Raw genomic sequence first — 15548 nt, 5'->3', positions numbered from 1 at the left:
CCTACACACACACACACACTCAGGACACACAAGTACCTCACTGATCTCACATCGTAGGGAAATGAAGTGTTCCAGTCACAGCACATCTTTCAGAAAACCTAGGTTTACCTCTTCAAGAACCAACACTTACTAATATATTTGACCACACTGCTGGAAATTTTTCTGAGCTGAATGACACAAGCTCCCTGACATCCCAAGCCGGTACACTGAATGTAATTGATCACTTCCTGATGACTCAGGGACATGTTTCCGAGCCCATCTTTGCCATGGTCTAGAGGGCCTAATGAGCTGGACTTTCACCTCGGGCCACTTTCCCCCTCGCTTACCTTGCAGACATACTGCCCTGGGCTTTGGCTGTCTGGAACACTCTCTCCTGAGATGTCTGCATGGCTTACTCTTTCCATTCATGCTGTAGCTGTAGCTCAAACACCATCTTATCCAGCAGGCCTTTCCTGGCCATCCTTCTCTCATCTTTCTGTCCCCCTTTGCCGCTTTATTTTATTGTCACAGTGTTTCCCATCACCTAACACATAATATATTTATCTGTTTATGGTCTGTCTCCTCCACTAGGATGTGAGCTCCGTTAGAGCAGGGACCTTGCCTGTTTTGCTTTTCCCAGAGCCTGTAACAGTCCTGGCACACAGTACATGCCCAGTAAATAATTGTCAAGTGAAGGAATAAATGATGCCTGCAGCATTTCTGACCAGTGTGCACCTGGTCAGAAGGGGGAGGGGGGTGGCTTCATCTTCACGCAGCTGGTTGGTCCTTTGCTGTCAACTGTCACTTCTCGGTGTATCAGCAATTCTTAACAAGACCTTCATCTTGCTTGCTCTAATCTGCTGTATACGTAACCTATGAAAAGCTGAAGGTTACCAAGAGACAGACAACCTTCTGAACTCCTTAAACTGATTTTTACAAACAATGTGGGTTTCTAGGCTGTGGCCAAATTCCAAATCTGTCTTCTGAATAAAGTCCAAGAGCTTGAAACTATGAATTCTTTGCTCAAGGGTCTTTGCAGCCTCATTCGGCATTTTTGAGAGTCTGAAGTTCACCCAGAGACACTCCTGCAGATGCGTCTGTGTGCCTCCCGGATACACACGTGAATTCCATGGGCTTCTCCTTCAGAAGAACGTGAGCAGCACCATCCCGTCAGTGTTTTGAGAGAAGAGAACACGATGGTTTGGTCCATTTTATTCCTTATGAAAACCGGTCTCACACTCTTCTGAACACAAGTGGTCTGGTTTTTGTATGTCTCACCCTCTGGCCTTATTCTTTTTAACGCCAGCACCATCAGATCTTGAGTCCTGGCTTGGGGCCACCTCACTCTGGGAGGAACAATCCACAGATTCAAAGACGGTTTGAGCTGAGAGGGACCTCAGAGATCCCGTAGTTCAAGTCTCATCTGACAGATAAGGAAACTAAGGGCCCAGAGACTGGAAGTGACTTACCTAAGGACACACAGCCCCCTGGGAGCAGAGCTGAGCCCAGGAGAGAAGGTCATCTGTCCTTTATTCTGCATCTTCTCTCCACCGTTTCACCCTCTCATCCCTGGCAGCCAACATCTGCTTCCATCCTGGGCCACTCTGTTCTGCCTGGACCTGACCCAGCTACAGCCGGGGGAAATCCCACAACAGCAGGGCTCACGATTCTGAGCATGTTAAGAGATGTCACTTCCTCTCCGAGCTCTGAGACAATGCTGTCCCTGATCTGCATGGAGCCATACCTCACTTCATGGAATGGCAGGAAAGTGGCACTGGTGCCTTTAAGCTAAACTTGGAGCTCTTCCTAATGGGTCCAGAAAAGTGGAAAGGCTACACCTGAGGCAGACTTGCCTCCGTGTCTCCCCAGATGAGGCCTGAGCCTTATCTTGCCTACAGAGTATAATGATGCCCTAACTCTGTCCCCAAATGCCCCTGGTCTGCCACTCCTACCTGTTCTGAAATGTTCACAGAAGTCCTCCGATGGCCTCGCTGTCTCTAACCAGATACTGACAAAGGGTGTGGCTAAAATTCACAGTGTTGGGGAGCCAGGCCTCCTCCATAAACACAGCTCAGGGCACTGCAGCCGGCACCACCCTGGAAAGCAATGGTCAGGGCCCCCAGGAGACAGGCCAGGCCACCTGGAAACTCTCCCCAGGCGGGATGAGGGAAACAGAAGTGGCATATGTGAAGGTCAGATTCAAGGGGCCTCAGGTGGGTGGAAAACCTCTGGGGACCTTGTTCTGGGAAGCAGGAAAGATCCTGAAGACCAGCACTTCCGACTCCGTGGCCTTGCCTCTGGCCAGCCTCGGCCTCCTTTCCTTCCCCTCCTGGCAGCTCCAAAGGAACAGGGAGGGGACAGCACAGTGGCAGTTATGGCTTTCTTTTCGTCACTCTCCTCCCTGGCCTTGGGGGTTTGGCCAGCCCTGCTTCCCTGGGCGCCAGGTCTCTGGTGGTATAATAACTGGGCCCTATTTCCAACTCAGTTACAGAGCTGCCTGACACCTTTGGAGACAGTCAGGACCACGCACCTTTTTCTCCTCCTCCAACTGCTGCTGGGCGCAAGCACTGACCTGACAACAGGGAGTGTGAAGAGAAACCCTGGCCAGCTTTCAGACTATTCCAGGGACAGTCAGCTCAACAAGAAAGTGTTCCTTCTGGTAAAAAGAAATCTCTCTCTGCAACTTTCACCCACTAACGTGTTAGTTGCTCAGTCATGTCCAACTCTTTGCGAACCCATAGACTGTAGCCTGCCAGGTTCCTCTGTCCATGGAATTCTCCAGGTAAGAATACTGGAGTGGGTTGCCATTTCCTTCTCCAGGGGATTTTCCTGACCCAGGGATTGAACCCAGGCCTTCTGCACTGCAGGCAGATTCTTTACTGTCTGAGCCACCAGGGAACCCATTAACCCCAGTTCTATTCCTTGGAGGCCTACAGAATAATTCAAATAAGTCTCTAGCCTTTTCTGCTGGCTCAGTGCTAAGCATTGATGTGGGACTCAGAAGCATGAGACATGGTTAAGAAGTTTACACTTTAATCAAGGAGTCAAGAGTGATTTTATTCAGTCGTTGAATATTTTTAAAATAATTATTGTGATTGGCTTTATCATTATAACGTTAATAGATGTTTATTACAGAAAATGCTGGAAAAGGTCAAAAGTTGGACGGGAAGATTATCCATAATCCTACTTTTCCTTCTGCTAAACATTTTGTTCTGTATGGTTTTTGCATTTTTTTCCCCAACAAATGTTTACAGAGTGAATGCAAAGCAAGGCGTTGATACCTAGGTTCTCTCCAGGAAAGACATGCTGATGTATCAGACTTGGATCTTGCCCTGAGAATGCTTCAGAGAAAAGACAAGAGCATGGGCTTCAGAGGAGACACACCTTCAGTTCAAGCACTTAACTTGGTGCTAGATCACAGGTAAGTCACCGTCTCCCTCTAAGCTTCAGTTTACTCATATGTTAACTGGGCATGATAATGGTGCCGACCTCACTAGGTTACTGAAGGGATTCTAGGAGGTTCAGGCCTGCAAAACTCCTAACACAGCACTGACATGTCCCACGAATGCAGCCATCAGAACATAACACGGGGGTATCAGTGATTCCAGAGGCTGATGGGTGTAGATCAAAGACCACAGGGCTCAAGGGAGAGAAGCTGAGACTGCTTCCAAAGCAAGCTGTACACCGCCTGTGACGGCGCCACGCACGCGGTCTGATCAGTGAACTAAACTTCTGCTCGTGTGGAATCATCACTGACCTGAGTCTCAAAACTCTGCTCCCTGCTGCTCGGGTCTCCTGCCTGTTTAGCCTCCTTGCGTCTTTGCCCCTCCTGTTCACGTGGTGGGGGGGAGGTGTTTCAGGTCTCCTCAAGAAGCCACAGGGATAAATCTGCAATCTTGTAACTGTAGTGAACTGCTCGGCTCCAGGCTCCCCTCTAACCCCAGCGGGGTTTCTTCCATCACAGCAAGACAGTCCCGGGGCCCAGCCAGGCCCACCAGTGCCCGTCCACGTCCACTTCAATGGCAGTTCCAGACCCAGGGCTTCCTGTGCCCACAGAGCTGACAAACACAGTCACCAAAGAGGAAAGCCAGGCCCAGCACCCTCAGAGCAGCTGGTGCGGGAACTGCTGTTACAACATAGAAATGAAGGGCCAGCGGGAGGACGAGCAAAGCCCTAAAACGGATCCTGTGTCTTCGGCACTCGGGTCTCCCAGGAAGGGGACTCTTGGGCTGTCAGGGTCCTTACTGGTCCTGTGGCCTCTGTGTGGTCCCCAGGTCCTACAGACAGGTCTCAACATGATCCAGGCTGGGAGCCCAATAAGAGGAAATCGGGACCTTTCAATTCAAACATTTTGGCAAAAGGAACTAGGGATTCTCCCTCCCCACCCTCTTTCTTGTGTGGTACCTACACAAATTAAATATAACATCATTTTCTGTCATTTAGGCAAATCATAATTCCCACAGTTCTGAAATGCACACATTATAAATAAAATATAAACCTATCCAGACTGAATTGAAGCCTCTGCTCGCAGAGAACAGTGCTAGAAAAGTCATCATCTATATTCCCTTCTGCCAGGTAAGCAGGAATCCCTGTGCAGGCTCTAAGGTTACCAGGGGAACTACTCCGGACAGGGGTATCCCTTCAATTAGCCATAAATCTCACAACATTGTTCAAAAGAACCCCCTTAAAGCCATTTATCTGCTTCTAGAAATGAAGCTATCATCAACTTATCCAAGGGTCAACACACCTTACTAATCATTTCACCCAAATTTATTTATTTAAATAAATCCCAAGCATAGCAGGGCTCATGCGATCTTAGTTCCTAGAGCAGGGATCGAACCCGTGCCCTTGGTAGGGAAAGCGCAAAATCTTAACCCTCACTCAAATTTAACATACAAAATAACTAAGGTCCAGAGATACCTGTTTTTGTCCATGGTCACTGAGCAGTACCCCAATGGTAGGATAAAAAACTCCAGCTTGGGAAAACTCTTGCCTAAAACTTCCATGGTTTCAAATAGAAGACCTTGCAAAGGAGTATACCTATCCTAAAAATACTCACAATAGACAGTCTTTTAAAAATATGTCTGTAAAGTGAAATTCCGTGTAACACCTTAGTATCCCGCCCCCCCACTCCCTGCCTAATAGAGACTTAACATATGGAAAACCAAACCAATCACAAATGTTCTTCCCGGCTGTGAGGCCCTAAGACTGAAGGCCAGCTGTGTCTCCTCCACCTCCTGCTTTGGCTGCTGTCCAGAGCTAGCGAGCATCAGTGTAGGTTCAAGTGGATATCCTCAAATCCACTGCCTTGCCCATAAAGCACAGCATGCAGAAAATCACAGACCCTGCCGCCTCGCTAGCAGCCATTTACTGATGAAGTCAGTATCTCTCTTTCTTTAGTTTTACAGATTCTACAACCAGTTTTGCACATCAAAATTTATGACACATGGGCTGACAGCAGGACAGAATATTAAAAATCAGGACCTTCTTGAGAAATCTGGGCCATCCGGTTGCCATGCCGACACCCCACAATGCCAAACAAGTGCCTCTAAGGTCCAGAAACAACTTGGCTGGCTTCAGATCACCCAGACACTGTGAAGCCAGAGCTGCCTCCTGGCCCAGGCTGTTATGCAGACCCTCCCTTTCCCAGCTCTGCTCTCTGATCCCCCAGGGGAGGGATGATGACGCCTGTCTGAATTTTCTTAGCCTCTGTCAGCAGAGCTGGCTGCATCATTCCCTAAGAATCTGAAAATCCACGTGCAGTGCATTTTGGCCCAACTAGACAGGGACATGTTTTGAAATGGCAAGAAGACCAGTGAGAGGTTAACCATGGATTTCAGACAGAAAGCAAATCTTCAGCTGCACCTGCCCCTTTTAAGCTGAACAAAGGGTTTATCTCCCGGAGAAGCTGAACACACATTCCTCTAGCTCTCTAGTTAAGAGTCAGGCTGGAGCTGGAATAAAGTATTAGTGGGATATGAAGCTTGGATCATTGATGGCTCCCAGAGATGGGCAGAAATCCTTCTTCACTCATTTAACAGCACTTCTTAAGTCTTGCTGTGCTCATCAAGGTGGGGTTGCATGAAGCTTCCTGCACAGTCCCTGAGTGATAGCTGCCACTCAATGAAGAGACAGGCCAATGGCTGAGAATCCCAATGAAGTGAAATACCCCAGAAGATGGGAATGCAAGGCTATGTCAAAGGCAGGGTGTGACTGGGGATCAACGCCCAGGGAACAGACATCCTGGGCTTAAAGCCTAAGAACATCGAGGGAGCGGGCTATGCCTGGAGTGGACAGAGAAGGCTCTGCAGCTCACTCTCAGGAACTTCCACTCTCCCTCTCTTCCTGCACCTCCATTCCTGGCTCCCCGATTCTTCTTCATACTTGAAACCCGGCTTCCAGTTCACAGCCCTCTTCTAATCTGCAGCAAGTCCCACCGCAGGGGAACAAGGAGAGGACGTTCACTGCAGCCCCCATGACCTCCAATATCCACCCCCTCAAAATGAGTGCCACCCACTTTCAGCAGTGCCCCCCCAAGCCCCCGGCACCCTCCCAGGCTCTCAGTCTGAGTGGCCTAGCCTGGTTTCTGAAGCGCAGGCACCTGTGATGAGACCAGCCTGGAGCTCTGAGCAGCACTTGGCTTCTCTGTGCTCTTCCCTTCCATTCCCCCTCCTCTCTCCCCTCCCTCCTCCTGGAGCTCAGACCCTCCTCCCATCACGTCACCACAGAGAAGGACAGAACATTTGGGCAGTCTGCGTCTCCCCTGCCACTCCAGGCCCGCCTACCCTGGACGAGAGCTGGCCCTCTTGGAGAGCAGGAACGCGGCAGCTTGGATGAGTCCTCCGTTGAGGAAGCTCCCCCGGGGTCGGTCAGGGGCCGCTCCTGCTTTGCCCAGTTCTGACTCCGATCTGTCTGTCCACCCAGATCCCAACTCTCTGGGATCTTGACCCAGGAGGCTTTTTGCCTCATCAGCCTGTCTGTCCAAACGTCCACAAGTGCTTTGGAAACAGTGCGCTAGCGGCAGGGACCCTCAGTCCAGAGCAGAGCGTTTCACGCAATCAGGCCGCAGTCCCAGAGAGTTCGGCCAGAGGGGGAGCTGGGCATGGGGGAGTGGGGCTGGGGGAAAACCCACCGACCCCAAGGTCTCCTCAGGCACAGCCTGGAAATGCTCTTTTGCAGGGGATAGCTACTTCTTTTCTGGTAGGTAACAAGACACGGAATCCGGGACAGGATGGGAACACGAGAGCCCTTCCACAACGTCAAGCTCCCTACAGACAACACTCCGTTTTCCTGGGGTTCGGCTGCCTTGGCACGAAGACCTCAGATTCTCCCCCGCACAAGCCTTCGCCCTCCTGACCCTGCGCCTCCCAGGGGAGCTCCTCACTGCTCCCTCCCCAAGGCCAGGCCTTTCAGAAGGGCCAAGCTGCTGCACTCCCCCACCCTCAGCCCCACACTCCGCGCCCCCGGGCGGCCCCGCCCCTCAGCCCAGTCCCGAGGGTCGCCCAAGAGTCTCGCCCACCATCCGCCCCCATCCGAAGGACGCTGCCCGCCCGAGCGCGCCTCTCGCGGGTCCCGGAGCCTCCCGTCTCAACAGGTGCCCCTGCCTCACACAGCTGTCACCCGGGGCCCAGGCGGAGGCGGCGACAGGCACGCCCCAGTCTAGGCCCCCAGAGCGCCCGGAGGGCACCCCTGCACCTCCATCGACGCCCCAGCCATGCCCCGCCGCTCCCACTGACGTAGCGGGGCTGGCCGCAGACACTGCTAGTTCATCCGTGGTGATGGACTGGTGTTGGGGCGAGGGACGCCTTCAGGAGGAGACCTTTCCCGATCCAGAGAACCCTGGGGGTAGTCGTAGGGAGTCCTCATGACAAGCAGGTTCAAGTTGACCGGGTCTGAGAAGGGGGCGCGAAGTCCAGCACAGGCCCTGGCGACCATGCCTCACCCAGAGTCCCCACCCCACGTCCTTTGCCCCCAAGAGGCTGGAGAGAGGGAGAGCACGGCCACCGATGCGCTTAGCAGCGAGCGGTTCCCACTGCCCGCTCGCGGTGCGCAAGGTCCAGCTGTCTTCGCCGACGGGTGAAGCGGAGGTAACCCCTAGCCCTCAACCCCCGGCCGCTGCGCCCAGGGCCCCGCGGCGCAGTGCCGAGAGCGCCGCCACGTTCCCAGCCGCGCGCGCACGCCGGGCCCACCAAACTTGCAGTACTTTCTCCCAGCCCCCACCCGCTGTCACCCTCCCTCCATCCTTGCGCCCTGGCCCCGCTAGCCCGACAGAGGTTGCCATAACAACGGACAGGAATGCTCCAACGTATACAAAGCCGGCGGAGCGCGGCGGGCACGCAGCCCCCGGCCCGGCCCCGCGCCCTCTGCAGCCGCTCGGGGCTAGGACGCGCGCCGCGGCTCCCCGGCCGCCTACCCCGCGCACAGCGCGTACTCACAATGAGCGGGATGGTGCGGTCCTCTCGGAGCTGCTCTGGCCTCCCGCCGGCCCTCTTTGCGCCCCGGCCGCCGGAGGATGCTGCGTGGGCTCGGTTGTCCTGCCATAAGTAGTAGAAAGTGCCCAGGATCCAGGCTACGGTCAGAATGGCGATGGCATTGGCGCGGATCTTCCTCATGGTGGGCGGGCGGACGCCCGGAGTAGGGGCCCTGGCCGGCGTGCTCTCGGGGCCGGGGCGGGGGGCACTCTCAGCCCCAGCTGTTTGTTTTCGCTCGCGCGGGGCTGCTCGGTCCTGCAGAGCAGAAAAAGGAGAGAGGTGGGGGGTGGGGGGGTGATAGGGAGAGACAGGAGCGCGGAGCGATCCTCACGGTCCTAATGCCCTTCAGCCCCAGGCGCGCGCCTCCCCCGGGCGCCCATTCATTCGCTCGCAGAGCCCGCCCCGCGCTCCAGCCCCGGCGGGTGCCGGGCTGCTGCGCCCCGGGAGAGGAGCGCAGCGGATGCGAAGCGGCGCGGGAGGAAGGCCCGGCGAGGCAGACGCCCGCGGCGGAATGGCGACGGGCCAGAGCCAGTCTCGGCTCCAACTGCTCCGCGACCGAGCTCCCGGCGCCTGCCCCCGCGCGGCCCGGGTCTGTCCCGCCTACCTCCACCCACTCCCGGACCGAGCGGCCCTGAGTCACCGGCTGGAGATGCGCGACCCCGGCCGGGGCCCGTGCCCCGGAGCTGCAGTTCTGGGCTGCGCTCTGTACAGGGTTTAAGGTGTGTTCGGCGAGTCCTTGGGAAGGGGCCGCTGGGTGCGAAGAGAGTCTGGAGTTTGCACCGGTATCCTCCGCAGCATAGGATGCCAAGCCGCCAGAGGGCCCGCCCCGAGGAGGGATTGGAAGCCGGTGCACTTGACATTCGAAGAGAGCGAAGGGGAAGAGACGCGGCTTCGCTGCCAGTGAAAGGAGATTGTGGGTACAACCACCTCACCTCTTCCGTTGGCCTGGGGCTCCCAGCGTTCAAGGAGTTTCCCTCCACCCCGCCTCGTCCGCTGGACAACTCTGGGGAATCGTCATCACCGATTCATCAGAAAGAAGGGAGGAGGCCAGAGAGGCTGGAAGATTCGCCCGAGGCCACACGACTAATTAGTGGCAGAGCCCAGGCTAGAAACCACCTCTCCGCCTGACACTTTAAGCAAAGTTCAAAACACGGTGCTGAGAGACGCGGACAAAGAAACCAGTGAGATTCAGCCCCGGCTCTATGAAAACCATTCTCACTGGAGCAGAAAGCAAGATGGGCTAAGTTAGTTCTAGAAGACCAGCGCAGGATCAGGCATGAAACAGACACTCAGAGAATAGATATTAAATTAACTAACCATGCAGAGGTCACAGAGGAAGAAATACTGTACCGTAAGGCAGTCTTAAGGAAAGGCTTCTCAAAGAAAGTGGATAAATTCTTCAAATAAAGTCTTAAGAGGCAGGAAAGGGGAGGACAGGGCAGGGTGTGAGCTCCATGAACAGCCTGAGCAAAGGTCCAGAGGATGAAAGTACTTGATGTTTTCAAGGAGGAGAGGTACCTGGTGGCGCTGGGCCCCAGGATCTGGAAAGTTCTTGGTGGGAGTCGAGGTTGGCCAGGCTGAGGGAGTCTGGACCCAGGAGGCCCTTGCATGTGAGAGGCAGGTTTGTCAAAGAGTTTGTGTCCTGCTGGTGCTCCTGGACACTGGCTGGTCTGAAAGACCACCTCGGGTCCTGGCCTCTAAATGAAGCTGCCTAGGGAATCAGGCAGATGGTGAGGTCACAGCTCATGCTTTCCCCTACCACCTCCATCAGCACCCCTCCTTCCCTGTTTCTCCAGCAGCAGGACTGAAATGTGTATGTAGTAGACGCCTCATACATTTCCATTGGAGTGAAGTAAATTAAAGGAAGAAAACCTAAGTGGGTTTTCTGGCTGCAGAAAAGTCATCGTTATAACTGCAATATCCTTTCCTCACTCTGAAGTCTCACCATGAGGACAAATTCAAAAATGACCCTACCAAGAATGTGACCCTAGAAAGAAGAGGATGTGCAAAAAAGTATCTCACCAAGAGCTCTGTAAGAGTAGCAGGGAATCTGAGGCAGGAGGAGATGCTAACAGGAGCAATAGGAGAAGGTGCGGGGATTCCTTCCAGCCTTGCTTTCCCCCGTCTGCCTTGCCTGGAGAGTTTAATTAGACTGCAGCAACGACCAGGACTAATTTCCACAGATCAAGAAAACCACTATCCAGCCACTGTCTTGTTTCTGCAGGAATCATGGGGCAGATCCAGGGGTCATGTTCTTTCTGGGAAGCCAGGGAGACCTTGCTCCTTAGGAATCAGGCCCCACAGGCATCTCCAGACAACGAGAAGATGTAAGGGAACTGCCATCCTGGTGTTCCCACCTCCATACAGGCTCTCAGGTCAGCCGGATGGGAAGACTCGGAGACTGGCCTCTGTTGCTATAGGCTGCTCCCTTCATCAACCTGGTCTTTGCATGTCTAGTTGCCTTTGGTCATGAAGAACCGGGTGAGAGGATGTGGAATCCAAAGACATCCCATCAGCACCCCTCAGCATGGGGGATGAAGTTTGATCAGGCCAAACCGAAATCAGGCTGATGGGTTTCTGATGGCTCCAGAAGGAGGGCTCCATGAGGAGAGGGAGGGAAGGAGGATCTGGAATTTGGCAGGATTTCTGCAAGTCTCACCACTTATTCCCCAGGGCTCAGTGGGGAGGATGCCATACATCTGCTCCAAATTGTCACTGCCTGGTAACTCTGTCCCAAAGAGAAACTTCTCCACTCAGTTCAGTTCAGTTCAGTTGCTCAGTCGTGTTTGACTCTTTGTGACCCCATGGACTGCAGCACGCCAGGCCTCCCTGTCCATCACCAACTCCCAGAGTTTACTCAAACTCATGCCCATTGAGTCGGTGATGCCATCCAACCATCTCATCCTCTGTTGAGAGGATGCCCTCTCCTCCTGCCCTCAATCTTTCCCAACATCAGGGTCTTTTCAAATGAGTCAGCTCTTCGCATCAGGTGGCCAAAGTATTGGAGTTTCAGCTTCAACATCAGTCCTTCCAATGAATATTCAGGACGGATTTCCTTTAGGATGGACTGGTTTGATCTCCTTGCAGTCCAAGGGACTCTCAAGAGTCTTCTCCAACACCACAGTTCAAAAACATCAATTCTTCGGCGCTCAGCTTTCTTTGTAGTCCAACTCTCACATCCATACATGACTACTAGAAAAACCATAGCCTTGACTAGACAGACATTTGTTGGCAAAGTAATGTCTCTGCTTTTGATATGCTGTCTAGGTTGGTCCCCACTCACTCCTCACCAAAAAAGAAAAAGAAAACAAAAAAAAACATAAGAGTGTAGCCTCTCTGGGGGGTGTTAGCCCCTCTTTAAAAATAAGCACAAGAAACTTCCCTTGGGGGTGGGGGGTGGGGGTAAGGGGGCAAATGATTATCACGCTCATTGGACCCCCAGAAATTTGACATAGACAGAGGTTGAGTGATGAGTCACTAGTCACAGGCACACTGGAAGAGTTGGGAACTCACAGCTGCCACCGTGGCTACAGCGCCTGGTCATTCTTCCAGATTGTAATTCCAAATTGACGCTGAGCTGAGGCTCAGCCCTCCCTGAGATGGATTTCAGTGTTCAGAGATGACTGGGAGCATCGTCCCCTCTCTGGGCCTAGCTAGGAATGACTCCAGAAGAACTGCAGAAACAAAGCAACACCTAAGAGACAGTGATGCCTAACATCAGTGAACTTCAAAACCAACAACAGTGATAATAATAACTATAGTTGGCTGAGTTCCTAGCAAGTGCCAGCTGCTGGGCCGGGATCTCACACACATTATCTCTAAAGCCCCTGAAAAATAAAATAAAATAAAGCCCCTGAAACCTGCAGGTGGCTCAGGGAAGCTCTCAATTGCAGAGAGTCACACACAGGTGGGCGGAGGGGCTGGGTTCAGTCCCATTTTCCATACCAGGGTCTGGGCACCAGTGCCCAGCTTCTGAGGCCACTGGGACTCTGCAGGGCGGTTAGAAGTTCTGTGTGCAAGGACCTCTTACCGCTCTGGGCCTCCATTTTCTTTTCTGGAAAAGAAGGGATGTAGAGAGATGACCTCCAGGTCATCCATTCTGGACTCCGGCTGTGCCATTTTGGACTTGCAGTTCCTTGGGCATTGTCTCTCTTGTGACCGCACTCTTGGACACTGTCCCCTTCTCTTTAAAAGTGCTGAAGCTAGTACTCATGTAAGCTGGGCAAAGTGCCACATGGTCCTGGCATTCCAAGAGGTCCCAGGGAACTGTCTGCCCCTGTGAGTTTGATGCGTGGATTTGGGGGGTGGGTAACAGAGGGCAGAAAGGATATAGGTCAGTGTGAGGCCCTAGCTCTGGAGTTGGACAACGTGAATTCAAGCACTGGTCCCATCACATGTGAGAGTGGTTTGGGCAAATTCTTACTCCCTCTCTTAGCCATGGTTTCCTCAACTGGAAGACGGGGCAGTGACAGCCCTCAACTTGTAGCATTGTTGGGAAAGGCAGGGTGAGGTGACGCAAGTACCACCCAGTGCTTAGTAACCACTGGTCCTCAGAAGGCGCATCCTCACAGGCCCTGCTGCTGGCTGCTGGGGTGAGGGGCCTCCGGGAGGGCCTGCCAGGCACATGCAGGGGACTGCTCACCAGGGCTGCAAAGAACAGATCCCCGGCGGGCCTCTGCAAGGCGCGACAAGGATGACTGTCCTGCCCGACAGGTCCATGGCTGCCTCTTCCAGGTCCTCTGCTCAGCCGGCTGGGTGGAGGGGAGGGGAGAGGCAGAGTGGGGCCCCAGCCTCTGCAGGTGTCCGTTTTTGCCGGCACAGCCTTTACCCTAGAGACTCTGGGTCACCTCAGAAGCCTCTTGCCCTGCCTGCAGCTGCAGCAGGGGCCCAGGAGGTGGGTGAATCAGGGAACTGACTAGACTCCCATGTCTGCTCCAAGCAGGAAAGAGGAGGCAGGGATAGTGAACAGAAGGCATGCTACCGTGAAACAGGCGCTGTGCTGATACATGATCTCAGAATGTTCTCGATGACCCTGTGAGGAAGGCTCAAAGCTCTCCATCTCACAGATGGAGAGACTGAGGCCGTCAGAGGTCACCCAAACATCAGGCGGCACAGACGCTACCCACTGCCGGCTGTCCCCACTTAACATACCAGCTTGTCTGAGGAAAGGTTATTTATAAGTTAGGTTTCTACAAGCCATTCTACATCAAGGAGGGGACCTGGCTCTTTGAAGGAACTAGAAGTGAGTTTTTTTTATTTTTATTTTTTTAGTTTGGGCTGCACAGGGTCTTCCCTGCTCCACATGGGCTTTCTCTAGTTGCAGGGAGCGGGGGCCACTCTCTAGTTTCAGTGCATGGGCTTCTCATTGCGGTGGCCCCTCTTGTCACGGAGCATGGGCTCTAGGGGCACCGACTTCAGTAGTTGCAGCACATGGGCCTAGATGCTCTGCATCATGTAGAATATTCCCGGACCAGGGATCAAACCCGTGTCCCCTGCTTTGACAGATGGACTCTCAACCACTGGACCACCAAGGAGGTTCTCGAAGAGTTCTTTATGGGTCATCGTTCTATTTGACTGGAGAAGGAAATGGCAACCCACTCCAGCATTCTTGCCTGGAGAGTTCCATGGACAGGGGAGCCTGGTGGGCTTCAGTCCACGGGGTCGCAAGAGTCAGACATGACTGAGCACACAGTACCTTCTATTTGACTGAGAACATAGCTTTTTATATCAGTTTCTGCCACTGGAGGGTAAGCTCCCTGAGGGCAGGGGTTCTTGTATGTCTTGTTCACCTGTCTCCCCCATCGTTGGTGTACAGTGCATGCTTGTTGAATATTTGTTGGTGGCAGAAAGGGGGGAAAGAAGATGGGGAGGAGGGTACTCGGCGCTTCTCTGTTAAATCGAGGGCCTGAGAGATGGCGCAGGACTAGAGCCCAGAGAAAAGGCATGACCCACCTAGGTCAGCGTGGGCTGGTGTAGTGAGTAACCCAGGCTTCCTCACAGGGCTTCCGCAGCAGCAGCTGTCTGGCCCCCAACCACAGGGCCAGGCACTAAGCCCCGGATGACAGGGTGAGAAAATCCTCTCTGGGCCCACCAGAAGTCAGGGGAGGAATGACCTTGATTTTGGTGAAGAACTGCATGAACTGCAAACATTATTACTGATCATGAGATGACCCAGCTGCTACATTTGGGAATAATAGGATTGCAGAGTCTGAGGGCTAATTAGAAATGTGTCAAATGCTTTTTCTTAACAGCAAGGAATTCCTTCACAGGAGAAATGCATAAATCCAGCTGGTCAGCAGGATTGGTCCCGGAGGCAAAGCCCCTTGCAAGCCCTCCGTGACCTCCCCACCTCACTGCCTGTCTCCTTTGCCCTGTCCCCTCCTCCTCAGCCTCTGCAGAGCTGAGTGGCGCAGGTCCTCAGAGAGGACCAGATGGCCCCAAATGTCAGGCCACTGCCTGTTACATGCCTGTCTCTTGCCTTTGAATGAGAGTTCCTCTGAGCAGGGCCTGGCAGTCTTCTTTTGTGTATCTCCAGTGTCTAGCACAGCATTGGGCATCATGGCAGCTCTCGCTAAGTATCTGTGCAATGAGTAAATGAATGAATAAATATCTAGGGTGGCAGGCTGCTACTCCCCATTCTGTCCTATTAAAATGTCACCTAGACCACTCAAGTGGTAAGCCAATGCCTGTTTGCCCATTAGGGTGGTATTTCCAGCCTTTTTTTCAATTTAGAAATGATATTTCTTTGTTTGACTGTGCCAGGTCTTTAGTTGTGGCATGCAAATTCTTTGTTGCAACATGTGGGATCTAGTTTCCTGACTGGGGATCGAACCCAGGCCTCCTGCATTGGGAGTGTGGAGTATTTTTAGCCACTAAATCACCAGAGAAGTCCCTTCCCTTTCCTTCTTGGACACCTACCATGCCAAGCACTTCTAGGTTCCAGGAATACAAACATGAACAAAAACTGATTCCGGCTCCTTAGGAACCCAGTCACTGATAATAGGGCAATAGGCACAAATGGTCACCACATGGTATAATAGACTCTATACAAGCACAAAGGGGCCTTCATCATATGGAAGAAGTCATCTGAGAGCTGAG

General features: G+C 53.2%; 1 protein-coding gene across 2 annotated transcripts in view; it reads right to left on the bottom strand.

The window, feature by feature from the left end:
- The window catches only part of GALNT16 (polypeptide N-acetylgalactosaminyltransferase 16), a 94252-nt gene extending 84752 nt beyond the window's left edge, over positions 1-9500 (bottom strand). The window contains exons 1-2 of one of the 2 annotated variants that reach the window (XM_043472386.1): positions 9383-9500; positions 8415-8705 (exon numbers count right to left, since the gene is read on the bottom strand). In XM_043472386.1, coding sequence (XP_043328321.1) covers positions 8415-8591 — 177 coding nt within the window. In that variant the 5' untranslated portion in view covers positions 8592-8705; positions 9383-9500. Of the gene's footprint in view, positions 1-8414; positions 8706-9054; positions 9206-9382 lie in introns of those variants that run through there. The other variant, XM_043472385.1, reaches the window with a different exon arrangement.
- Positions 9501-15548: the final 6048 nt, after the last annotated feature.

The sequence above is a fragment of the Cervus canadensis genome, chromosome 6 (assembly GCF_019320065.1).
Source record: "Cervus canadensis isolate Bull #8, Minnesota chromosome 6, ASM1932006v1, whole genome shotgun sequence".
Lineage (NCBI taxonomy): Eukaryota > Metazoa > Chordata > Mammalia > Artiodactyla > Cervidae > Cervus > Cervus canadensis.
The sequence above is the reverse complement of the archived record's forward strand: the minus strand, read 5'-3'. Positions and strand labels throughout refer to the sequence as shown.